Source organism: Mus caroli, unplaced genomic scaffold (genome assembly GCF_978045245.1).
Source record: "Mus caroli unplaced genomic scaffold, Mus_caroli_1 scaffold_5, whole genome shotgun sequence".
Lineage (NCBI taxonomy): Eukaryota > Metazoa > Chordata > Mammalia > Rodentia > Muridae > Mus > Mus caroli.
Window position 1 is genome coordinate 11,576,207 of NW_028227260.1, and position 26,918 is coordinate 11,603,124.

The following is a 26,918-nucleotide window of genomic DNA, read 5'->3' on the forward strand; positions in this document are numbered from 1 at the left end:
TCCTGCCTCCTGCCTCCTGCCTCCTGCCTCCTGCCTCCTGCCTCCTGCCTCCTGCCTCCTGCCTCCTGCCTCCTGCCTCCTGCCTCCTGTCTCCTGCCTCCTGCCTCCTGCCTCTTGAGTGCTGGAATTAAAAACATTTGCCACCACCACCCAATCTGTGATTCTCAATTTTAATTGTTAAAGCCACCCAAAGTGTCTTTACCACCTTTACTTTGTTTTGTTTTGTTTTGTTTTGTTTGTTTGTTTGTTTGTTTTTTGAGACAGAATATTACTCTATGTAGCCAGGCTGAAATTCCATTACATTATGTAGCTCAGGCTGGCCTCGATCTCAAGGTGAGCTTTCTGTCTCGGTCTTTTGAGAAACAGGCATTAAAATATGACATACTTAGAGTATATCTCAGATCATTCTGGCCCAGTTCTCTGAGGGTGGTGATTGGGAATCAGTGTTTCTAAAAACTAAAACTTGAGCTAATTTATGGCCTATAACAAGGCAGCAAAACAACAGAGTTCCACATGCCCTTCATTCAGCTTCTTCCAGTGTTCACTTGTGACATCCACAGTGAGACCCTATCATCATTTAGCACACCACAAAAGTACACCATACCCAGCTATAAAAATCTGTAAGGCTCACCCAGTGATCCCAGTGTGTAGCCAAGATTCAGAATCGGTTTGAAGACAGTATTCCTAATGGAAGCTCCACAGAACAGAAAACAATTTTCTTGAAAACCGAAAGCCTGAAAATTCTGACTATCCTTGGCTAGCATGGGGATTAAGTGTTATATGTATATATCAGTTTTATTTCCACATTTGCTTTGCTTGATTCGTTTTTTGCTATTTATTTATTTATTTATTTATTTATTTATTTATTTATTTATTTATGGGAAGCTCAGCAAATCTGTTACATACCACTGTAGTTTTTCTAACTCTTCTGGTGAGGAAGGGCAGGGAGTCCTGGGGGAACAGCAGCACTGTTCTAAAGGAGACAAAAATGCATGGTCAAGAATAAAGAAAAATAGAAGCCCAGACTGACAGGCTGTGATTTTAAAGAGTAATTGTCTAGAATCAGTGGCAAAATTTATTGACTGTGTTTAATATTGGCATATATATATATATATATATATATATATATATATATGCTTGCTAAATTATTTATTGCGTTTTTTTGTCGGTTTGGTTATGTGCTTGCAAGATCAATCTCTCTTTAGAAACTCCAAAGAAGGATTAAGAAGTAAATATATCCTGAAGAAAATTAGCTTAAGTGGAATAGGCCAGGTATAGAAAACAAACACCACATGATCATACTCACTTGTGGAATCTACAAATGTCTAACTCATAGAAACAGAGAATGAAATGGGAGTTACCAGATGAAACTAAAGGAGAAAACTGGAGAATTTTTGGCTAAAGGACACAAAATTCAGTTAGACTTCAAGAGACCTATTTTGTGACATGGTGACTATAGTTAATATATTATATACTTGAAAGTTCCTAAATAGCATGACCTAGATATTCTACAATGTACACCTGAACATCACTGTACACATAAATATATATAGCTTGCTAGTCAATTAAAAATGAATCAGACAAGGCCTAGCAACAAGCCATTGAATGAATACTCAACACAGAGCCCTCCATCAAAATTCATGTGAAAAAGAGTGCAGCCACAGAGACATCTTACCCATTGGCCAAATCTGTACACTTTGGAAAGTAACCATCATGGCACACACATTCATGGTCTCATTGAGTTTTATTGTGAAAGTACAGTTTACCGTGCTGCAAAGAGAAACACATACAGCCAGGATGTTAGTATGTATGCACAGTATTTATTAGAAATTTGCCTATACTTTGTAGTTACTTTTTCAAACTCAAGAGTGAGGAAAGGGACACTGATAGTGTTTGCTTTGCAGTTCTACCCCACTAGCCTTACAAACACCCATCTTCTAGGGTCTCTTCTAGGTTGGCTATTTTCAGTTGCCAACTTGACTACATCGGTAATTAGCTAAAGCCAGATGCCTTTGAGGGAGGTTTTCTTCTTTTGAAACGAGAAGAAACACATCCAGATCTTTTGAGGTTGGAGGATCTACTTTTAATCTGGGTCACACCTGTTGACATGGAAGGAGGAAGCTTGCTCTCTGTTTGCCTGCTTGCTCTCACTGTTGATAGCAAGTTCATTCCTTCACTGGCATTAAAGTCTACTTCTTTGAAATTCTAAAGTATAATGGAGACCAGCTAAGACATCCAGCATTGTAAAATGGAGACCAGCTAAGACATCCAGCATTGTAAAATGGAGACCAGCTAAGACATCCAGCATTGTAAAATGGAGACCAGCTAAGACATCCAGCATTGTAAACTGAACAACTACTAGATAATTGGACCTTCTTTTGATAGACAGCCATTGTTGGATTAGTTGAACCAAACCCTGCAAGTTATTCTAATAAATCCTCTTGTTATAGGTATAGGTACAAATATATATACACATATGTGTGTCTGTATGTGTATATATTTATATATATGGGAATTTTTATATGTGTGTGAACATATATATGTATATATATATATATATATATATATATATATATATATATATATATTCTATAAGTTATGTTTTTTGGAGAACCCTGATAATACATGTGGTCTGTACTTTATCCTCAAAACTTTACTATAAGAGACATCAGGTTCACATTCACAGGTGCTTCAGACCAGAGACCTTCTGTCCACACTTGACTCCTGGTTTGTTTGCAGGCATACAACTTGGCTGCAAAGACTAGCATTTACATTTAAATTTTTTAACCACCTCTCAAAAAAACAAAAACAAAAACTAAAACCAAAACAAAACCCTGACTATTTGCCTGGTGTCATTTCAAATTCCAACACAGAAACCTTTCTATAAAGTAGCCTAGGTAAATGTAAAGGTCTCATAAATCCCAAATCTCCCCAAAATTCAATCTAGATATAAGATGACTAATATTTTAAGCCATTCTCTCCATTACTAATGATGTAGGTAGAAAGAAATTAATGCTGCAAATATTGGAGAGAGATAGAGAATAAAAATGATGTAGATATCAATAGTATGTGAGGACCCAATGAACAATTGCATGTAAGACTTGCCATGATTTGCATCAGTGAAAAGTTGATGAGTTAAAATTGTCAATCAAACTGGCTTCAAATGCTCAGGGTTCTTGTAGAGAGTTTACCACTTTACAAGCCACTGACTAACAACCAGGGCCACCCCAGGACAGAACTTAAAATAATTACTTGTACACCCCCCAGTAATTGCTTTGCTCCTGCATATACATTTTTTCTTTTCTTTTACATTCTATGTGTTTCTGTCCCCACATCTTGTTTCCCAAGCTCCTTTTTGTAGGTCTTCCTTTCTACCTGGAATTTGCCTGGCCTGGCCTAATGTTAGCCTGATGATCCAAAGGACTGAGAAGAAAGATGCTAACAGAATCATTTATAGTCATAAAAATATATAAATGCAAAATACCACCAATATTTCTTTATGTTAGAGGAAAGTCTTTGAATTGACCATTTAAAACTAAGCTTTCATGATACTTTATTTCCATAAATGGAGAAAAGTTATCTATAAAAGTTAAACATGGCTTACCTTTGGGCCTCTGCTGTAGCACACACTATAAAGTAAGTCTGAAATAAATAAACATATATATATATACACACACCATACATACATACATTATTTTAACAGTTAGAGATGTCAAAAAAGACAATGCAGGGTTAATCATAGAATTTCAGAATGACAAGAACCTCTAGAAATATTCTGTACACTCTCTTGAGTTCTCAACATAGCACAAAAGACCTTCAGGCCATAGAAGCTTTGTTTGGAGGCCCCCAGTGTCAGAGAGCTCACTTATACACAAGGTAGCTCAATCTCCCAGAGCTTTGATTTGAAGAAACTTTTGGTATTACACAACAGCAATCCTAACTCCTCACAGTGCCCACCTATAGCCCCTACTTCTGAGTTTTGGAACAATGCAGTAGGTTCATTCATTTGCTCTTTTAGCATGACAGATTTGGGAGAATCTAAATATGTATCTCCCAAGAAAGCAGAATTACATACACTTCCCCTGAATAATAATGATAATAATAATAATAATAATAATAATAAGCAAGGTATAGGGTATTCTATGGTTACCTCACTTAAGGTCTGTAGAGTTTTGTTGAGCTCTGATCGCCTGTGAATAGAATGAGAGAAATTAACATGAAGGAGATCATTAGTGATGGGAAATTCAAAACAAGGTCCCTTTTTAAGCAATTAGATCAGGCATGTGGCATGTACTGCTTACAGTGTTCACTGTGAAGAGACATGGGGCATAATAAGAGATTGCTCTGTGGGGAAAATCAATTATTTATAAGACAAGGAAAACTAAGCAGATGGGAGGTGGATCAGTCCTAGCTAAGAGCAAGATATAAATTATGGTTGAGCAATCGTGTTATTCATTAGGCTACTGTAAAACCCAAGGCAACTTCTTCTGGCAGGCAGTCAAAGGAATATCTGGCCCAGGGCAAAGATTTCTGAGAATGGTAAGCGACTCATCCTGGCCGTCTGATTAATACCTCATCTACCTTCTAGGATTCCAGCCCTGTCTCCCTCTCATCCAACATCCCCGTGGGAATTTCTCGCATTCCTTGCCTCCATTTCTGCTTCTACAATGTTTCCATTTCTTCAATTTGGCAGGTGTTTACTGAAGTTCAGATGAAAGAATTCTAGCTAAAGAAGTCACTCTTCTCAAGAGAGGCGGGCGATTCTGCCCTCCAGAAGATGTCTGTCTGGAACCATTTCTTGTTGTTACACTGAGGAGGCTGCTGCTGGTTTCTGGTGGGGGTGAGGCTAGGGATGCTTCTAAATATCCTACAATGTATAGAACAGGTTCTCATGACAGTGAACTATGGGTCCCCAGAGGGCAACAATGCTGAGGTTGAGAGTGCCCTGCTCGAAGGAATGGGCAACAATTATAGGTGACTTTAAGTAAGATCTCGAAAAGAATGCATAACAGTGGTCAACTAGCTTCCCAAGCTCACATTTGCCAAACTGTGCTCAGAGGATACCTTCTTTCTGTTGGTTTCTGTGGTCCTAGCCACTCCTTCTGCTCTATATTTACATCCTTAGATTGTCCTTTGGTAGCTGATCCATGCCATATTCATGAAATTCTTCCTCTCAGCAACAGGACAAAACCTATGGTCTAACTGGGGACATTGATAATGCACCTCATTGTCTTTGGAAGTTCTTGCAAGCTGACATGTAGTGAACCAAGATTTCCCTTTCTGACCTTTAACTTTTTAATTTTTTTTAGATAGGGTCTTTCTATGTAGTGCTAGCTGTTCCACAACTTGCTACATAGACAAGGCTACCCTTAAAATCAAGAGATTCACCTGCCTTTCTTTGCCTTCCAAGTGCTGGGATTAAAGGCATGTGCTACAATCCCCAGTGTTCCCTCTCTGACTGTTAAATCACTGATGTTTCATGACAACATAAACAAATGGTATATAGTAAAGTGTGTCCCACCATTTGACATTGTGAAACAATGTTTTCATTTGAAAAGTTCATATTACGAACCCATGCAACTGAATTACCTTCCCTCCAAGAACACTTAATAATGTTTTGGTTTTTTTCCAAATCAATTTTATTCAAGAATTCAGGACAAACCCATTAGTTATCCCACTCCTAATTTGCATATATATTCTGGTATCTTACTCTTTTGTTTGTTTGTTTGTTTTTAAGGCTGTTTACAATTTTGACCATAGGTTGAACACTCTTTCAAGAAGGCTGGACTTCAGCTTGTCTAACAATCATAACGGATAATGAATTGTATTAAAATTCAAATACCAGCTCAGATGAAGCTGTTGTGTAATTTCAGTCACCAGTGGGAACATCCTCAGGAGACTCTTAGTTGAGGACAGATAACCATGGTTAATTTGTAAAGTAGGCAAGAATTAATTTGCTCTGCATCCTTTGAGTCTCTGTGTCCTATTCTTGGTTTCCAAAAGCAAAAACAGCTCACTGTGTATTTTTTCACATGGTATATATGAAATTTTAAAGAAAATGCCAGCTTACTTACTTCAGTTCACTTAGAGACAGGACTCCAGCGAAGGTGCCATTAGTTATATCTTGATTCTGTTGGAGGTGAGAACTCATTAAGATAATAGCAAAGCATCATGTTTAAACACATTATCTCACAGTCAGCTATTGGATGGATCACACGGCCCCCAATGGAGGAGCTAGAGAAATTACCCAAGGAGCTAAAGGGATCTGCAACCCTATAGGTGGAACAACATTATGAACTAACCAGTACCCCGGAGCTCTTGTCTCTAGCTGCATATGTATCAAAAGATGGCCTAGTCGGCCATCACTGCAAAGAGAGGCCCATTGGACTTGCAAACTTTATATGCCCCAATACAGGGGAATGCCAGGGCCAAAAAGGGGGAGTGGGTGGGTAGGGGATTGGGGGGGTGGGTATGGGTGACTTTTGGGATAGCATTGAAAATGTAAACGAGGAAAATACCTAATAAAAAAATAAATTAAAAAAAACCACATTATCTGACAAGAATTTCCATTTTTATCCATCCAAAGAATTATGCCCTAAAGAGTGAATCATAACTCCATAAACTGCACATGATCAGATTTTGGATATACAGATGATGGTGTATCCAAGAGTCAATCAATATTGGATGAGCTAATTTGGCTTTATTTATTTTTAAAGTGTCAGAGTCAGTCAGTTCTGTATTTCTTCCATTCAAGGGTTTCCCCAAAACAGTACTATTAAAATTCTCCTCATGGCAGGATTCAAAGTTAAGGTCCATCTGTGTAAAAAGAGAAGTTTGACAGTACTATTGCTTTATTTCTAGCATTCAGATCACGGTCTGGTATGTAGTAGGCATTTAGGAGATAGTCAATTAATGAAGAATCACATTTGCTCTAGATCCTCTAGGTGCCAGGAAGGTGTATATCAGTGTATTTGAATTCCCCAAGTGTGGAACGCAACCACATCTGGAAGATGCTTATTAAATTCAATAAACATATTTGATACTGGTAATAGGACTGCACAATATTACCATTCTTATTCAGCAACAAACCCAGTAAAAACTAAAATAGAACCGCTAGAATAATAACATGAATACTATTAGTTCAAGCCCTTAAGAACACAGCTAGAAAGTCAAGGAGACATATTTTACTTAAATTTGTTCATAAATCAAACATAGCAAGTATCACAAATAATCTGTCTTTGGTAACTCTTTAGATACATGTAAATGTACTTTGAAAGATTGCAGCTAAATAAAATCTTAAAAGCCTACCTGGGTAACATTGTGGTCTTCATCATGTTGAAACACTATCTCACCTCTAAAAAACACTAAAAATAAAGTTTCAGAAAATTTGAGACTTGAGTTCTTAGAGTTTAAGGGTTAATATAGCACATTACAAGGTATTAAATTATTTTATAAAGTTTAATTATATTCTTTGTTTTGAGTCCTGCTCTTCTATCAATGGCTATTCATTGCTTGTCAATAGAATTTTCAGAAAATAGGAGCTACAACTTTGATGTAGGAAGTCAGTAAGAGAGAATGCTACCTGTTGCCCAAGATGTTTTTTTTTTTTCTTCCAGCTGAAACTTTTTCACTTAGGATAATTGGGGACTATGGTTCCAATGTGACCTTTAAAATAACATGTTTTAGAGTTGGAGTTGCAGTGGCATAGATGTGTGTGTGTGTGTGTGTATGTGAGAGAGAGAGAGAGAGAGAGAGAGAGAGAGAGAGAGAGAGAGAGAGAGAGAGAGAGAGAGAGAGAGGTGTTCCTTAGCAGCTAAGCAACTTTATGGAAGTCAATTCTTCATCAGTTTTTAAATTTGTTTTTTGAGAATTTCATATACATATTTTATTTACATCATTTACATCCTCCCTCTTCTCCTAAATCTCTACCTGATCTTAAACTTATTTTTTAATTGTTACTGTTACACACACACACACACATGAATTTGGAAACAGAGTCTGCTGAATTCATTTAATAAAAGTTTATATTGACACAGGAATTTCAAATAATTCATAATTATTAAAAACAAAGATACTTCAAATCTGTATAAAATTATACACTTAAAAAAATATCAAGGAGGCTAGAGGGATGGCTCAGCAGTTAACAGTACTGGGCACCTCCTCCAGAAGGCCTACATTCAATTCCCAGCAGCCACATGGTGGCTTACAACCATCTGTAGTGGGATCTGATGCCCTCTTCTGGGGTGCATGACGATAATATATATATATATATGTATATGTATATGTATATATAATTTTAAAAATCAAGCTTTTGAATGCTTGTTTAGATTCCCCCCCATGTGTGTGACAATTCATCTCCCTCACATTCTTGTTGAGTGTATTATGAGTTTTACAAATGTGCAGGGAACACAAAAGTTCTGGCTGCATGGAACAATGAAAAAGCTACCATCTTTTGACTCTCAATATAATTCTTCCTGGCCAGAAAGCTCTCAGCTTAATTCATAGATCTTTAATGGACCCAGACTGGAAACCTGAAAGAAGAAGAGGTTTCTAGTTTTTGGCAGGATATCATGGGATTTCTGGTGGCAGAAGAGTGGGTTCCCTGTTGAAGTTGTTTTCCCCAGTCACTATGACAAATGGTCAACTCAGTCCCTTCATTAGGGAAAACATTACTCCAACCGGCTTTCTGACATCTGTTATTCAAGATGACCATTTTAAACCACATGTTGATTTTCAGTTATCAAATATGGTTTAGACACAAAACATAACTAGGCATTAGTCCCAGTCCAAAACATAGGTGATGCCGCCAAATAATATTATAAGGATATAGTAAAGAGAAGGGTAAGAGAGGGTAGAGGGAAAAAGGAACTAAAAATAAGAGAAAGTTATACAAATACGTGAAAATAAAATGTATACTTTTTTGTGGTGGTAGGGATCGAGCCCAGAGACTTGAACAGATTAGGCAAATGCACTACCATTGAGCCACACCCTTAGCCCATTTGTAGTGTTCCTGGAACATATCAACAGAAAACACACTTGAGCAACTCTCATACTCACACAGTAGGACATATTTGTAGACTATTAATTTTTTAGATCTGATTATTAATTGTGTGTGTGCACGCATGTGAATATAGTACCTATGGAGACCAAAAGAGGGTGTAGGAGTCCCTTGGAACTGGAGTTATAAGTAGTTGTGAGTTGTTGCATAGTTGCTAGGAACCAAACTTCAGTCCTCTGCTAGAGCAATATGTTCTCTTAAACTCTGAGACATCTCTCCATTCCTGAAGTATTTAAATAGGAAAATTTCTTGTTTTTTAATCTACCCAGTTGTATTTTTACTTGAAATATTACCTATAATTCTCAGAAGAAGTATAACACTATAAAGAGGAACAAAACATAAAAGGTAAAATTCTTCTAATGATTATTACTAGAATTGCTGTTTTCCTCTTCCCCCTACCCATGATCTCCAATCCAGTTCTGACCTGCCACAGCATATTTTTCTGTTTTTCACATTTGCTTTCATTGGTCTTAATAAGGAAGAAGCCCAGAGAGCCAAATCAATGGGAGAAAAGAGGTTGTTTCATGCCTCTGGCCCATGGCAGGAGGAAAAACTATTCCTATTTCAAAAACAGCATGTTCTCAAGAGATTTCCATCTCAATTTTAAAAACACCATGGACAGTGTTAGAGATAGCAAAACACTACAGACAGTAATGGAATCACATCTAATTAAACTAGGTATATATGAAATATTCTAAAAGTCTGGTTTGTTTTACTCTTAGCAAAGGATAATACTTTGCTTTTGAGTCATAATATGTAAGGTCCTATGGAAAAGCTTGAGGGATTTACTTATAAGAAGTAACTTCCACCAATCAATTATTTTATTATTAACTTTTTATGCATTAATTCTAAGGCTACTAGAATTAGTGTGGATTTAACGCTCAAGTGAAAATCCTTGTTGTGGAAGCTTATCTATTTTCTCTGACTAGAAAATGGAAAGGTAATTTCAGCCAGGTCTAAAATTTGCTTTTGTTTTTTTATTAGGGACTTTGTAGTAGCCCTGGTTGCATGGAAAAGGGACAGATCAGAAAGCTATGTTTAGACACAACAGGAGAAAAACAAGCCAACTCTTTCTGTGGAGCAAACTTATCTGGGAATGTGCAGTTGTGTAGTGCTCATTAGAACTAACCTGAGTCATTGCAAAGAGATGACAAATTGCAGATATTTCTCTGGGATTTGACTCCTGAAAGAAAAGAAACCCAGCTGGTTAAGCATGATAATAACTGTGCTTATTATTATATATAATATATATGTATATTATATACATTAAGTATTGCACTGTCAAGAAAATTTGCAAATGAAGACACCAATATAAACCAACAATATTAAAACACTGATCAGAATTGGCTGGATAAATTGCACAAAGAATAAAGAAATACTTAGACGGGCAGCTATGGGATGTGACTCTACAACTCCTTGCCATATCACTGCCTGACCTTCAATTCTTCTCTGAAATTTCTTTGTCCCTTTTCCTAATTAATTCTTCTCCTGTCTGATATAGAGAACAATGGAAGTGAATCATGTATGGAGAATTTAAGTGGTCTAGTCCTGAATCACAGATCATCCTTTCCTTCCCAGGTAGAAAAATCCCAGAAGACGCTAATGTTGGTCTAAGCTCACATAGAGTACTCAACAAATGCACATTCAAAATAATAGTAATGTCACGATTTCACTCCATAAACAAACTCTCCAAAATTCAAGCATATCTGCTAAGTACTCACTATAATTTCTGCGTCTTGAGAGGGCCCAAATACAAACCCTGTCCTTAAAGAGCTAACACTCTGGTGGATGATACCAGTCAGGAAATAAAAGGGTTGTGTGATGGTGCTTACAATCTAGTGGATGATTCTAGCAAAGAAATAAAATGGTTCAGGGATGGACAGGACACCAGGCCATACAAACACACAAAGGAGGAAGAGGTGAATGGGAGATTAAATGATCTCTGTTAAACAAAACAAAACAAATTGAATGCAGCTCAACCTGAGAAACAATTTCTCCTTTGTGAAAGAAGTGCATCTTTCTTTTTTTATTTGAAAAAAAGTTCAACGTTCCATTATTCAGTTGTTGACATGCAAGAGATCCACAGAAAACAGTGGGGTCGGAAAGCCTGATGAGGTACTACTAACGAGGGAAAACGAGCCTTCAAAAGATTGTTATATTAAGCAACATTTAGTCTCCTTAATATGGTGTCTTTGACAGAATTATATATGTAATGTCCAAAAGGCAAATTTATATCCATCAGACATTATGAGTTGTTCCCGTGAGAAATTAGTTTGGATGTAAAAGAAAATTATAATTTGACTTGGTGCACATGATCTGGCTTCTGTCAGAAGGATTCCGGAGTATGAGTGTCATGTGTCAGCTAAATTTAGATTCTGTGAACAAACTGAATTTCACACTATGCAAAATACCATGCATTTATGATATGTATAAATGACAGGCAGTAATGCTTACAGTGGCCTTTAAAGCACTGGTCTCTTGCCTGCTAAACTTGCTATTCTCCTCTAAGTTTCACTTGCACTTCCATTTCCAGGGATGTATATCTTTTGCTGCTCTTTCACAATGAGGATTTTCTTTCCCATTTCTACTATTATCTATAATTCCCACCCCCTCCCTGAGTACATGACCACAGACAATTTAAATCCTGACTTTAGCTGGGAGTGGTTAGGTTAATATTTTAGGTTTTGTGAGTTAGGTGTTTTCTGCTACAATGATTCAATTTTATGTAGCAGAAAAGTAGCCACAGAAAATAATTTAAACAAATAGGCAGGACAGTGGTTTCAATAGATTCTATTTACAGAAACAGGTAGTAAACCAGATTTTCCTACTGAAATCAATGAAAAACCCTTGTTAGACATGTCTTGTGGGCCAGGGCTTGCACTGGGCACTTAAAAATACATCAGCTCTTCATTTATCAAAAGGTTTGGCTCTTTAGTTCTCTTGTTAATTACATTCTTACTCATTACTACCAGCCCTGTGTTGTCCAAGTGTCTTAATCATGTTAGAAATATCTGTGGATATGAGGGTGTAGTTTGGTGATAGGGTGCACACTTCAGATGTGGCAGGGCCTGTGCTCACCTTTCGCAGCACCTAAACAAACAAACTGGTAGAATCCTCCTGCAGGCAGGCTCATGTCAGTTAACTATTTACTCTGTCTCCCCTTAGACTAAAAGATTCTTAAGGGCAGGCACAGGCTGATTACCATTACACAGACCAAAACACCTAGTGCAATTTCAGGTAGCCAATAAATATTTATATCTATTCATTAAGAACAGATTTTTATTTTTAAAAAGTAGGAAAAAAAGACAAATCATAAATACCAGCCATTTCTTTAGGTTTACTCAGGTTATAAAAAGAAAGTCTTGATATTGATAATAAGTCATACCTGATGCATTGAAGGTTTTTACTATAGTGATTTTAGATTTTTCTGCAAAGAAGCAATTTAAATATTAGAGCAGAATTTGTTGCTTAAAAAACAGTTTGCCACGAGTATTTTTTTTTTTTAGTGAAGTGCTAAGAAAAGCACACTGTTGAGATCTTGAAGATACCATTGGTCATTCTTAGCAGCAGAATGAATGCGACTCTCATTCACAGAACACGCAGCCCAGGGTGGGTCTAAGAATTGGAGTCACATGTTTACCCAGTTAGATCACACCCATTACACATCCCTCGGCTTGTGTAATTCCACTTGAGTTTCCAGGCACTACTGCTAGACCCATAAATATGAATTTACAATGCAGGTGGGTAGAACTAAGTTATAAACAGTGCCTTCAGATGACAGGTTATAAAGGACATGTGACTCAGAAGGAAAGTCAGTGTGAATCAGAGCATACTGAATCAATTTTACTATCATTTACAATCAAGAATCCCGCTTTCTTCTTTAAGGTTAATAGGATACTGTCCTCATTGTATTGGGAGATTAAATTGTTCTGAGAGAAGTCAAGACCAGCCAACAACTGTTGCATAACAATCTCACAGTAGAACCATGACTACTTTAGTTAGAGATCCACTGGCAAGTATTAATGTGCCTGAAAAGGCAAGCCCTAGGATTATCTTTCCAAAAAACATCTGGAGACAAAGTCCCTGGCGCATCCACCAGATGATGGAGAATCTGGTTCAAAAAGCCTTGTATAAGGAGGATTGCCTATTATAAGAGGCTGCATTCAGGGCACAAATTTCCAGAAAACTTCTGTCTCTTTAGAGCATATAGGCAAATTTGAAGGAAAGACTAAACGCAGAGCTTGGAGATACGCTGAAGAATAACAGTAATATACAATTTCAGAAGTCTTTGTATGTGTGTTACTGATGGGCTCGCTTGAGTGTGCGATTCCTGGACAATGGTTGGTGGTAATTTTAGAGGTGGATACCATTTTGTGCTGTCATTAATAATCCTTTATACATTATTTTGTTAGCCTTGCTATTTATTTGTCTCTCCATAACAAGTGAAACACAACTGTAAAATGAGCTTGTATTTTTGTAGCTAAATTCATAAAAAATATTCAACTTTACTAATAATCAAAAATAAAATAACCTAAAAAACAGATTTAACAATATACAATGTAGTCTCAGCAAAGGTACAGTGAGCAACAAGGCCATTCTCATGCATAGCTGGCAAAATGTTGTGGGGTACAATTTTTCTAGAAGGTAATTAGGCAATAGTTCTCGAGGGCCTTAAAATATTCATACTGCTGTCCAGTTCTTGGAACATATCCTATAGAAATCAGGGATGAATAGAATACAAAGATGATGCTATCAGGATGTTCACTGCAATAACTTCTATTAAAAATATAAACAACTTTAATGTTTAACATATGGCATGCAATGGAGTATCAAGTCATTAATAGCAAGAGACAATGGGTAATACTTACAATTTAATACTAAGTTAAAAGAGAAACATAAAATCTGTATAAATTATGACTATTTTGCAAAAGCCATATACATGTATGTATGTGTATGTATATATATATGAGATCACAAATGAAATGGTACCAAATTACTAACAATAATAGTTTCAATAATAGTTTTAGTAAAGTAACAGTAAAGAAGATTAAATTTTCTTCTTTGTATTTCCCTATATTCTCCATTTTAGGAACTAATCTCTATTGCTATAATATTCAAACATAACAAATGTTATCTTTAAGTAGAATGCTATGGCTATAATAGAAAGTTTAGGAGTGTAGTGACAACAGAATGATAGCTCAATGATAGAGTCAAAGAGCAGCAAAGGTTGAACACCTACAGAAACAAACAAAGGAACAACAGGAAATCCTTTGCTAATCCATTAGACTCTACCTATGAAAAACTCAAAAAGCCACAGAAGACAAGCTATGGCATTCAGAAATAATTTGAAATTACCTGTTTTGTTTAAAGTCGACAAAACTTCGGAAGCAGCATCTGAAATAATAACAAACATTTTAATGACTGGTTTAGTTAAGAAATGTGACTCTTCCCAGATCCCTTAAACACTTCAATTTCCCCTAAATCTAGAGTTTAGAGTTCTGCAAAATCTAACTGGTACGAGCCAAGGCACCACCCCATTCTCTGCTAGCCAGCCCCAAGATGAACTTGAGTACACATTTATTCTATCAGAATGTGATTTTCTGAATATTGATTATGTGTGAAATATATAACACCAATGTTTATTAGAAATAAAATTTATGTTATTTAATATTTTGTCCCCTTGAAGAAAAGGAGGTAGAAAGATTGTAAGAGTTAGATATTGAGGAAGACAGGAGTGAACCAGGATCTTCTGACATGATGGGGCTCTTGCACTCAGGAACTCACAACAGCTATGGTTGCCTGCACAAGATCAGCCCAGTTAACACTCTAGTATGAAATGTGAAGGAGTTCATGAGCTCCTCCTACCCCTAGCCAAGGAGCTATGGACAGCTGATGCTTCTGGAGGAGAGACTCAATATTCTTTAAGGGCTGGCCACCCTTCAGCAGATGGCTCTACCCTCAGAGTATATAGGTAATACAAATTGGTGTTGGTGGGTTATTAATTGACTTTTTGTTTTGTTTTGTTTTTGTTTTTTTCGAGACAGGGTTTCTCTGTGTAGCCCTGGCTGTCCTGGAACTCACTTTGTAGACCAGGCTGGCCTCGAACTCAGAAATCTGCCTGCCTCTGCCTCCCGAGTGCTGGGATTAAAGGTGTGCGACACCACGCCCGGCATTAATTGACTTTTTTAAAAAAAGGACACAAAGTTGGGGGTGAGTAGATAGATAAAGGTGGACCTGGAAGGAATTAGCAGTAAGAGTGGAGTGATTCTGAACAAAAACGTTGTATGAAATTTTTCCAAAATTCATAAAAATGGCGAGGTAGTGATGGTGCATGCCTTTAATCCCAGCTCTCGGGAGGCTGTGGCAGGAGGATTTCTGAGTTTGAAGCCAGCCTGATCTACAAAGTGAGTTCCAGGACAGCCATGGCTATCCTGGTTACACAGAGGAACCCTGTTTCAAAACAACAATAACAATGTTAAAAAAGAAAAAAAGAATGTCCTTTTCTCTCTATGCTAATGAGAAAGCCTTCATGGATATGAAATTTACAACATGAATAACAACTTCAATAGCTCTGGATGCTTTCACATTAGTCACATCTTAAGTCAAATCATGCTAATTTAAGCTTAAAGTTCTTAAGCTTTACTAATTTAGGAAATGTTTATTTCAAACCTATTTGATCGAAAATCCCATTGAAACTGATCCGCCTGGTATTTCTTCAAACAAAAGAATTCTAGAATCTATTATCCGAGATGAGATTTTCGGAACAGTGGAATAATGCAGCTATCGTGGCACATGCCTGTAATCTTAGCAATTAGGAGGCCAAGGCCAAACAAGGGTGAGTTTGAGACCTCACCTCAAAAACCAAACAAGCAAACATCTAAATACACACAACGCATTGTCATGCTTAAAATGCACCCACATATATCCCCCACAATACACAACAGAATTTAAAAAAATCATTGCTGCCATAGCTAAGTCTTTTTCAATGTACAGTCATTACACACAAAATGACAACTGTTGGTTCTTCCCATTAGACCATTTATGAATTTCATCAGTTTCAATCAGTATAAGATACACCTATGATTATTTAACTCCTCAACTACTACCCACATGGCGGAATTTTATTTTAACCAAGAGTCTGAGAAGTGATGGGATTTGATTGAACTAAGATAGAAAACTGGTTCCCCTCAGAGGGGAGAGAACAGAATGTGCTGCCCCACCTACCTCCCTGGGATATCATGAAGTTCTTTGTCCTTTTCTCTAACAGGATGAAAAGCCAGGTTTTTTCCCCTCCCATTTCATGCTATTTAAAAACTGATAAAAATCATCAATAAAGAGACTGTCTTTGGACACTCTGTACCTCCAAATTTGTGCTGAATCATATTGAAGTCACTAGATGTGCTTCCCACAGTTGAATAATCTGTCATGTCAAGTTTGCTGGTGAGGTGTTAGAGAACAATGAAATGGAGTATTTTAAAGTGTGATTGATGTTTCCACTGAAGTATTTACAGTGGTAGAGGGATTTTTTTCTTCTTCTTCTATGATCACAAAAACCATATCAAGTAACCAGAATGATTACTCCCACATCTTTTAAGTTTTGGAGTATTGAACTATATGGAATCACTCAGTGTCTCCAGATATAATTTAGAGATTGAAATCTCCATTGCCATGACTCATCCTTCTATGCTTATGAGGGGTTATGGATTTTCACTTGCTTCAGAAACAATCTTACTGTTGAGGTTTGTGCTTTCTACCTCTCTTTTTCCCAAGGAGAGGAAGACAAAGGTATAATTAAAAGCGAAACTTAACAAATTGGACTACATCTAGGCTTAAATATTTTCAAAATCTTGCCTGGTGTACCATTGGAGTAGGGGATGAGACTGACAAGAGATGATTCAGCTGCAGAGAGAAAACAAAGTGAATGCTTTGAAACAATTATAGTTCTTCAGAGCCAAGGTCTCAACATATAGCTTTGGCTTGACACAGTTATTTATGAAATTTTAAGAAGTCAGAACTCTTGTGATACAATTATAAAAAGTGGAAAAAGTGCTATGAGACTTGTAATCATAAAGTCTTCTGCACCTGGATAATATCGTGGCAATAAGTTAGGAACCACATTGGAATAAAGTAAATGATAGTTTCACTAGTTTTTCCAGCCAAGAGCGTTTTAGAAAACATTTAAAATCACTCACTGAACTGTAGTCATGAATATACTGACACATTGACTCCATTCTGTTATAACAATGCACACCAACTGCCAATTCTTCCCATGATAAATTTAGAAAATAAATACATATATATGTATATACATTCACTTTTCATATGACATATTCATATAACATCCATATGATATATTATATACATATAAATTTACATATATCATATATATCATACCATTCAATATTATAGTATCTAACTCATTTCTTAGTAGCCCATTTTAAATTATAGCTGCTATTAAGAAGTCAATCAAGTTATAGATTTCTTGTAGAATGACTCCACTTATCCTAGGAAGTCAATTACTGCACACATTTCACATGTTTAAATATTTAAGAGATGTAGTAAGGTTTGATCTCTACCTAAACACATGATAAATCACAAACACTTCACAACAAAAATCTTAGGTACAGAGCTTGATATTTCAACTGGTATGGACAAAATCTGGGTGTGTCAAAGCACTTGTCTGGCCTTTTTCAGACTTCTCATGGGTTGGCTAAACACACACACCCTGTCTGTCCCACATTATTGCTTTCATATTTTGTCATTTACTATATTTATTCTTTTAAACAATTGCCAAGATCTTTCTTGAGGAATAAGACTGGTCCTAAGCAATTCAAGACAAAGTGTACTTATGGGGTGAGGCAAAATAATTGGCCACAGCCATTTTTAAATGAATATCTATTAATTTTTTGGATGTTGATGAATGGTGACACAATTCAAAGAAGAGGTCTGTGTGCATAGCTGTCTTCTTCCCTTGACACTACACTGGGACCTACCATCTAGTTTGTGCAGCCCTACCCTCAGGGTACCCAGAAGCCAAGTTATGACTAGAACTCTAAAAACACTGCTCTCCATTCTTTAAAAACAGGGTTTTGCAGACTTTATATGATTAAGTTTGGCCAAAGCTATTCTACTAGAGCAGTGGTTCTCAACCTTCCTAATGCAGTGACCTTTTAATACAGTTCCTCATATTGGGGTCACCCCCAGCCATAAAATTATTTCATTTCTACTTCATAACTGTAAGTTTGCTACTGTTATGAATCATAAGGTCATCTATTTTTCTGATGGTCATAGGCAACCCCTATGAAAGGGTCATTTGACCCCTAAATGGTTACAACCCACAGTTTGAGAAATGCTGTACTAGAAGAAAAATATACTAGCATGCTGAACCCTAGAAGCTCAAACGCTAGGGGGCAAACAGACATGGACAAAAGAGGTTGTGCTCTGATGACTTGAGGTTCAGGGTTTGAATCTTCACCCCATCTCATGCTGATACCAGTCATTTATTTATTCTATAGCAGGTACATGTGATCTCTTATTTCGTCTTCAAATACCCTATGAAGCAGATACTATTGTTCTCAGTTTACAGAGAAAGAAACTGAGGCACAGAAAAGTCGAGGAACTTGCTCCAAATCTGAGCTAGTAGTGGAGGTGGAAGGGTGGTGGCTTAATTCAAACCCCAAAAGACAGATTGGTTCCAGACAATGTGTTAATGTGATTAAGATCCCCCCACCTTGGGAGGCAGAGGCAGGCAGATTTCTAAGTTCAAGGCCGTCCTGGTCTACAGAGTGAGTTCCAGGACAGCCAGGGCTATACAGAGAAACCCTGTCTTGAAAGACCAAAAGAAAGAGAGAGGGAGAGGGAGAGGGAGAGGGAGAGGGAGAGGGAGAGGGAGAGGGAGAGGGAGAGGGAGAGGGAGAGGGAGAGGGAGAGGGAGAGGGAGAGGGAGAGGGAGAGGGAGAGGGAGAGGGAGAGGGAGAGGGAGAGGGAGAGGGAGAGGGAGAGAGAGAGACTGAGACTTCAGGGCACAATAGTACATGCATAAGAGATGGCTGCTGTTTTTGTTTCTTAGATTTAAATCATTGAATGTATAACAGAGGAAGTTCATTTTCACAATTCTAAGGATAGCATAGCAACTGACTCACAACCCTTCTAAGATATGTGGTATATCAAAAAGAAGACAGGTTGGACACAAAGAAACCATGTGCTGCCTTTGTGTGATGTGGGGCAAGAAAATGTGAGATCTTATACAAGTTATTCAGCAGCCTTAGGCTTTATTCTCTCACCATAAGATGCTAGGATGCTAGTGTCCAGCTGTTAGCCTCACATTAGAGTACTGCTCTCAGTTCCTATAGGTTCTAGTTCTAAAGTTCTCTTTAGTTTACTATTTGTCTTCTCATTGTCATGTGTGCTAAGCTTTTAGAAGCATCTATGAAGATATTCTGTAAGTGAAGATACCGAAGGCATGTATTTATTGTATTTAACAGCTCACTTTGTAAATACAATACATTTTGGCATGTTTAAGTTCTTGATGCTGTTTATACTTGTAAGCTAGAAAGAATATCAACCATAGCTAAAGCACTTAAGCAGTTACCCAATGATGTCCACAGTCTAGTCCCTAGAGAGTTATTCCCCAGCTCTGCCAGGCAATATGGAAGGATGAATATGGCTTCTGCTATTGGTTTTGTAGGTGTATGTTTAATGACAATTAACTTAACCAAGCTTCTTAGAGGAAAACAGTTTTGCCTTATCTGACCTTATGTCATACTGCACAGAAAACTCGAGTAACGCTTGCGTGTGATTCCCCAAAATCATAAAATAACTCTTACCAGATGGTGATAACAAACTGGAATTACCGTTTTCTGTCAAGGAAAAAGGTGATTTAGCATTAGTTTGCTTTGTTCACATATTTGTAGGACATTAACATTTTTAATGGCAATCAATGTAAATTGAGCTGCAAATGGCTACCAAAAGAGGGCAGCACGTGATTTCACTATTGTTTTCCACACAACTTCCTAGTGAAGCAAGCCTTCCACTTTCTCTCTTTTGTTCATGTCTCTGTGTGTGTGTGTGTGTGTATGTTTTGAATGTGTGTAAGTGCCCATCCATGTGTATATAGAAGCCAGAGGAGAATATCAGATAATCAGGTGTCATCCTCTATCTCATTCCAGTTTACCTTTTTTTGTTTTGTTTTGTATTGTTTTGAGTCAGGGTCCTTCACTGAATTTGAAGCTCATTGTTTGGGCTAGGCTAACTAGCCCGTGAGCTCCTGGAATCTACTTGACTCTGCTCTCCAATGCTCACCCCAATGCTCAGCTTATAGGTGCATGCAAACATGCAGGGTTTTTAATGTAGGTTCTGGGGGATTTGAACTCAGGTCCTCTTGCTTTCACAGCAAGTATATTAAACACTGAGCTATTTCCTCAGGTTCTCAATCTTTAACTAATAATGGTGCTTTATATGTGGTGTTGTATAAATGTGCAATGTACACTTCAAACTAAGGAGATAGCTAAGACTTTAAGCTGTTGATTAATGTTAATTAAATATGTAGAAAAATGTGCATGTCTGCACAGATTATATTTCACTAACTTTGCTTATTTTTTTAAACACAAACATTTGGCCTATTATGCCACCTCCTCCTGAGTTGAACTGGATCAACCACCTTGGGGAGAATACATTACAAGAACTGTTGAGTTATTTGGGGAAAATGCTCAGATCCCTTAAAAGAAAAACACCCTTTTTCCTGTTCAGGAAAATAATACACGCTTGGGGCTGGAGAAATGGCTCAGTGATTAATAGCACTTGCTGTTCTACAGGACCCAGATTCAATTCCCAGCATCTATATAAAGCTCCAGCATGGTCCTAAGTGCCTGTAACCCCAGTGTTGTTGCAGGGCAGAAACAGGTAGATAAATCCTGGAAGCTTGCTGGCCTGACAGCCTAGCCAAAACCATGAGCCTATGGGGGCAAGAAAAGGGTGTCAGATGCCCTGAACTGGAGTTACAGATGGTTATGAGAACACATATGGCTTCTAGGAATTAAACCCAGGTCTTTTTGAAGAGTGGCCATCTCTCCAGCCCGTATGTAAGCTAGACATTTAAAATGTGCTGTTCTTTCCTTTATTTCTTTTGGCATGGTTTTCCCTTTGGATATTGGCTTACTCTTTCTATGTCTCCAACTCTCCATTTGATGCTCTATACTACCCTTTGTGGTTGAACATAGCCAACTCCTCATATGCCCTTTGCTTTCTAAATACTACCCTAGGGTTCTTTGAGGGTTTGCCCCATTTACTTCCTACTCACAAAAAACGACAGGGTTGGCACTCCTAATGAGTCATATATATTTGAACTCCATGCCATTCATAGGAGATAAGATATTTCCATTGTTATAAGGATTCATAAGCAAATAAAGAAAAATATTGGTTTTGTTTTGTTTTCAGATTTTTCTTTGGAAACCTACAAATCAAATCTTAAACTACTAATTTGTTAAAGTATTGATTTGAACCTATAAGCAAAATTATTGGAATCTGTCTATAAAATTTACTTAGTATGACTCTGACTAATTTTTCTGAAGTTTTAAAAAATAAAGTTCATATATTCCAATTATGGAGAGAATATTTTTATAATGAAAGGAAGCCAAATAGAGCCTGAAGAATAGAAACCTCAAGAAAATAGCTCCATGGATGGAAACCCTTTCCCTGAATTACCTCCTTAGCACTTTCCTCCAACATTACTGCCACAACCTCCCAAATTCTAGTGTCAAATGTTCTAGCACAGTGTCAGTGATGCCATATGATTGTGCCACCATCATTGCCTCTCTGACTCAATGTATCCAAGAACTCAGCTTTCATCACCCCATATAATTTTGACATTTGACCTATTCTTGAATTGAATAGGACTGATACTAACAATGGCTAAGAAATTCACATTGAAATTTCCTAGTTGTATTGGGTTCTCATGTTAGTGCTCTAGCAAATTATCAGTAGTGGCTTACAATACACATTTGTTATCCTAGACTTCTACAGGTCAGAAAGCCCCTATAGAGCTTGCCAGATGAATGTCAAGTTCATGACAAGATACAGTCAGTCCTATCTGGAAGCTCTAGAGGCGAATCCATTTCCTGCTTATTTGAGTTCTTGGCAAACTGGTTCCTTGTGGTTGGAGGACTGAAGTCCTCCTTTTCTTATTGGCTACAGACTAAGATCCATTCTAAGACTCAGAGTCATGTTTCCTGGCTCTTGGCTCATTTGTCTATCTTCAAAGCCAGCAATGATAGGATAGAGTATGGAAGCTCTCATCAGCCATCATTATGTCACTTAAAAACTCACCGGATTTGACTGGGTTTATCCAGGCAATCTATGATAATCTCCACATCTCACGGTCTTCAATGCTAATTCCATCTGCAATGTCATTTCCACAATGTAAATTTGAACCCTGTCTTTTAAAACTGGAAGTTTTAGAAGATGACACCTTTCTGTCAACTCTATGGCCCTCTAAAGTATTCCTTGGCTACAGAAGCTGATGGAGATAGCTGGCTCCTCTTTATATCTTAAAACATCTATTGGCTACATCATGCACTTGGAATTTGGACATTGAACATTTTCACTGTGTTTGTGGTTGGAAAAATTATAAACAATGAAAGTTGATTTGATTCAGGCTCTGTTATTAAGAGCATTTGTTGAATTGGGTTCAATTTCTAGCCCCCGTGTGCTGAATGTTCACAAACATCGGTAACTCCAGTTCTAGGGGATTCATTACTATTGTGCCTATCCTCTGTGGACACCAAGTATACACATGGTACATATACATATATACAAGCAGAACATTCACATATAAAATAAAATGAATAGGTATTTTTAACATTTTTAATTTAATTCATAGTTCTGGGGTCTGGGAAGTATAAAATCAAAAGACTGCATCTGGTGAGGGTCCTCCTGCTGTGTCATACATGGAAAAAAGGCAAGTGGGTTCACAAGACAAGAGTGACAACTCCTGTGAGAATGACATTGTTACATTAATGAGGGTGGGGCCCTCATGACTTAATCAGTTTTCAAGTTCCCCACCTCTCAATAATATCACAAAGGCAAATAAATGTCAACATGAGGGGTTTTTTTGGAGGGGGGGGGGATGGAGATCCTAACCATCACATAGGATAACTCTTATTTTCCCAAATAGATGCTAACCAGCTTGATGTTTCATCTATTATCTTCCAGGCCAATGTCATGGATCTTATAACTATTCAATGAAACCTTTGTTTTGACTGACAAAATCATTAAGAAATCCCTATCATTATAGAGTACTTGTCTACCAAGTTCAAGGCCCCAGGTTTGATTCTTAGCACCAAAATACTTACATGCAAACATACATACATACATACATACATACCTGCAAAATAAATCTCTATCAATTGGGAAATAAAGTTATGAAGTTATGACAGTTAGATCAAAAGGAGAAAATTAACTCAGAGAAACAGCAGAAAGGTAGAGGTCTAGAACAATCTTCTAGGATTGGAGGAGGAGACATGAAGCAGAAGCTGAAACCATGTAGAGATGGAGGTTCTCCAGTGACAAGGGAATCCTGGTGGAGGCACAGCCACTATCCGAGATATGGGTAAGTCGATCAGAGAAAACGAACATGCATGCATGCACGCACACATGCACACACACATAACACACACACACACACACACACACTTGTTCCTTCCCTTTTATACTTTTCCTTTTATATTAACACACATTGGCTAAACCTAGCTGGAAGGCAGTTGCAGAGAATCAGATGGGGAGGATGGAGAATGAATCTGAGAATGGGGGAAAGTGAGCTAGGCAGAGTCTGTAAAGACCTGAAAATACTTCTTGGATAACTATTACTCAGAATGTAATGTGTAGAGTAGTAGTTATATCTAACAATCACAACAAAGAGATCAGGAAAGGGATCTTACAAGTGTGTGCTGAACTGTTCATCCAAAATCATGCCCCCAAACAATTATGAGCTCCAACAGACTAGAGTAGTAACCTCAATAAAACACCACAATTGATTATTCCTCTGTGCTTAATGTCCCCTCTCTGCTCTCTGACACTACTTTATAAATAAACCTGAACCCAAATCATGAGAAGCCATATCTGGGTGCTGCTGAAGTGTTTGCTGGGGTAGAGGTTAAGTTTCCGAATATGAAATGGCTGTCTTAAAGCTATAGCAATTGCCAACGAGTCTTCCAACACACCATCCCTTAAGTTGGGTGGGAACAAGACTTTCTCTTCCAGAAGTGACTATAAAAAAACCACAGCAAGGTCCCCTTGCGGGACTACTTTTTACCCCACTGAAACTTGAATTACTGTTCCACAGAGAAAGATGGTTAAAAACAAGCAACCACGCTTAGGCACTATTATATGGGAACCTTAAACAAAACAATACTTGGTGATCATATCAGCTTTTCAGAACTTGAAACAACAAACACTCTCCCAGAAAGCACCTTTCCAGACTTTACTACATAAGCAGAACGATGAATAAAAGCATTTCTAAGTTGGCACATCCAAAGCTTGTTTACTTGAGCCATGACCATCTCACATCTCACTGCTCAATAAGGACTCTTACGTAACAGATTTATTAAAAAGATTAATCCTGACATAGCCAAAGAAAACTTCAACTTAGCTGATGGAACTTCCTGAGGAGAAAACAGCCACTCTAGGTGGGCTTCCACCATGATAGGAAGAAGGTAAAATGATCCTCCAGGGTCCAACTCTTGCTCTTCCTCCAGCTTCACATATAACTAGCCCACTGTCTTTATCCTTCATCCTCCAGAACTGAGTAGACATGAGGCATCAGACATTCTGTAGCTCCCACACACTGACAAGTATCATTGGACTCATGGTTACTATGAGGGAGCTGCTGAGCCTACAGTTGCGTCACTTTCCCCCTGAGTCCTTCAGATGTGCAGCTCCTCAGCCAGATGTGTGTCTTATTTCTGTGGGACATCCACACTACCAGCATAAAAGACAACATATTGGACCAACTGGAGGTTCATTTGGTTCCCATGTACTACAATTTATACCCCATGGTTTCCGATTGGTGGTGTTCTCCCGTCATACAGTCATTCTCCCTTCCCAACTGCTTGCTCTATGAAATATTTGGTTAATGTGCCAGCTGTGAGGAGAGCGCAGCATAAAGTTTCAACCACACCTCCCCCTCCCCCCCCAGTTAATTCAATCAAATCCCTGTAGCAAACTCCTTGGGGAAGGGAGAGTGCAAGAGAGAGAGAGGAAGGGAGGGAGGGAGGGAGGGAGGGAGGGAGGGAGGGAGGGAGGGAGGGAGGGAGGGAGGGAGAGGAGGGAGGGAGGGAGGGAGGGTGTCTGACTTAGCTGTTCTATGTGATTTAACACTGGCTTATATAGTTTGAAACAGAAAACTTCTAAGACAATTAGATTAAATTGTCTATAATTGTACTGTCCAAGATGGCAGCCACTATCTTAAATTAAATTAAATTTAAATTTAAATTTAAATTTAAATTAATTTAAAGTAGTTCTTTGCTTGTGGCCATGTCCCCTGTTCTGTCTGGAGTGTACCAAATAAACTTGTATATTTTTTTTCTAAAAGCAATTTAAACTAATTAAATACAATACAACCCTCCACTGCCCTAGTCAACATTGAAGTGTTCAGCAGTCGCATGTGGCTGGTGGCTATAGCATTGAGCAGGTATAGGACAGGTTCTATACAACAGGTATAGAACACTTCATCACAAAAAGGTTTCTAGCTGACAGTGCTGGCCTGTAGTGCTAATGGCATGTATTTACTCACAAGTCAGGTATATTACAGGCATGTTTGCTATGTATTAAGTCACAAAGCTCTGAGATAGTTACTGTCCCTTTACAGAAAAGGAAACTCAAACACAAGGTTTAAACAGTTTGCTAAACTCAGAGGTTTATATTTGCCATCAGAAAGTCCAAGGCCAAAAACTCTCACTTTTATGTTCACACTATAAATATCACATTTATCTGGCTTGGTACAAAAAAAAAAGTAGTTGGCTTTTCTGACACTTCCTACACTCAAATGGCTCCAGTTCAGATAATGGGTATCTCAGTAAAAATCCTAACAGACGCCTACACTTGCCTTAAGGCATATGAACTTGTGTTTTCATAAGATCCCTCAGAGGAAGGGATGTCTGACTTACCTCATCCTACCTTCAATGGCAGAGTGAGTCAGGGGCTTAAAGAAATAGAAGTTTGTTTTCCACTTATAAAATCAAATGAGCAACCTCAAGTAGAGAGCTGGGGGTGGAAGCATCAGGAAAAGGGTGTTGTTCAGGGGACCCAGATTGACAGAGGACCTGCTTTCTTCAATGTGAAGAGTCCAAATGTGCTGTGGATAGCACCATCTAGGGGACAATCAGGAGAAGAGAGTGGTATCTTTTATTGTTTGTTTTTGTTTCTTGTTTTTCAATACAGGGTTTCTCTGCATGGCTTTAGGCTGTCCAGGAACTCACTCTGTAGACCAGGCTGGCCTTGAGCTCACGGAGATTCCTCCTGCCTCTGCCTCCCAAGCGCTAAGATTAAAGGTGTGTGCCACCACCCAGGGAAAGTGAGATCTTAAAGGAAGTTAAGCCACTTGGGCTGATAATGCTGCTTCCCACAAAGTCATAGACTAACAAAGCCCCCCATACCAAACACGAGAAACCTCCTTCCAAATGGTTGGTCAGGTGACTCCATCAACAACATAGATCACCAACTAAGCCCTTGGTTGACTCTCAAGGTTTAAAGGTGGGTCCTTATTGTTGAAGACAATACACAGTTACAGTACAGGCATTATTCGGGCTGGGTCTGACTTGAAAGCCTCCTTCCTGTGGTCTAGTTTCCATGGTACCAGAGAACACTA

The 26,918-nt window shown here is 38.0% G+C and overlaps 1 protein-coding gene across 2 annotated transcripts in view; it reads right to left on the reverse strand.

Annotated features, from left to right (window-relative positions):
- Adgrg2 (adhesion G protein-coupled receptor G2) overlaps positions 1–26,918 on the reverse strand; it is a 73,380-nt gene that overhangs the window by 27,632 nt on the left and 18,830 nt on the right. Inside the window, exons 3-14 of one of the 2 annotated variants that reach the window (XM_085837534.1) lie at positions 19,885–19,917; positions 16,910–16,957; positions 16,791–16,814; positions 14,414–14,452; positions 12,444–12,485; positions 10,188–10,241; positions 7,309–7,364; positions 6,075–6,130; positions 4,151–4,190; positions 3,605–3,642; positions 1,676–1,770; positions 907–973 (exon numbers count right to left, since the gene is read on the reverse strand). In XM_085837534.1, coding sequence (XP_085693660.1) covers positions 907–973; positions 1,676–1,770; positions 3,605–3,642; positions 4,151–4,190; positions 6,075–6,130; positions 7,309–7,364; positions 10,188–10,241; positions 12,444–12,485; positions 14,414–14,452; positions 16,791–16,814; positions 16,910–16,957; positions 19,885–19,917 — 592 coding nt within the window. The remainder of the gene's footprint in view (positions 1–906; positions 974–1,675; positions 1,771–3,604; positions 3,643–4,150; positions 4,191–6,074; positions 6,131–7,308; positions 7,365–10,187; positions 10,242–12,443; positions 12,486–14,413; positions 14,453–16,790; positions 16,815–16,909; positions 16,958–19,884; positions 19,918–26,918) is intronic. The other variant, XM_085837533.1, reaches the window with a different exon arrangement.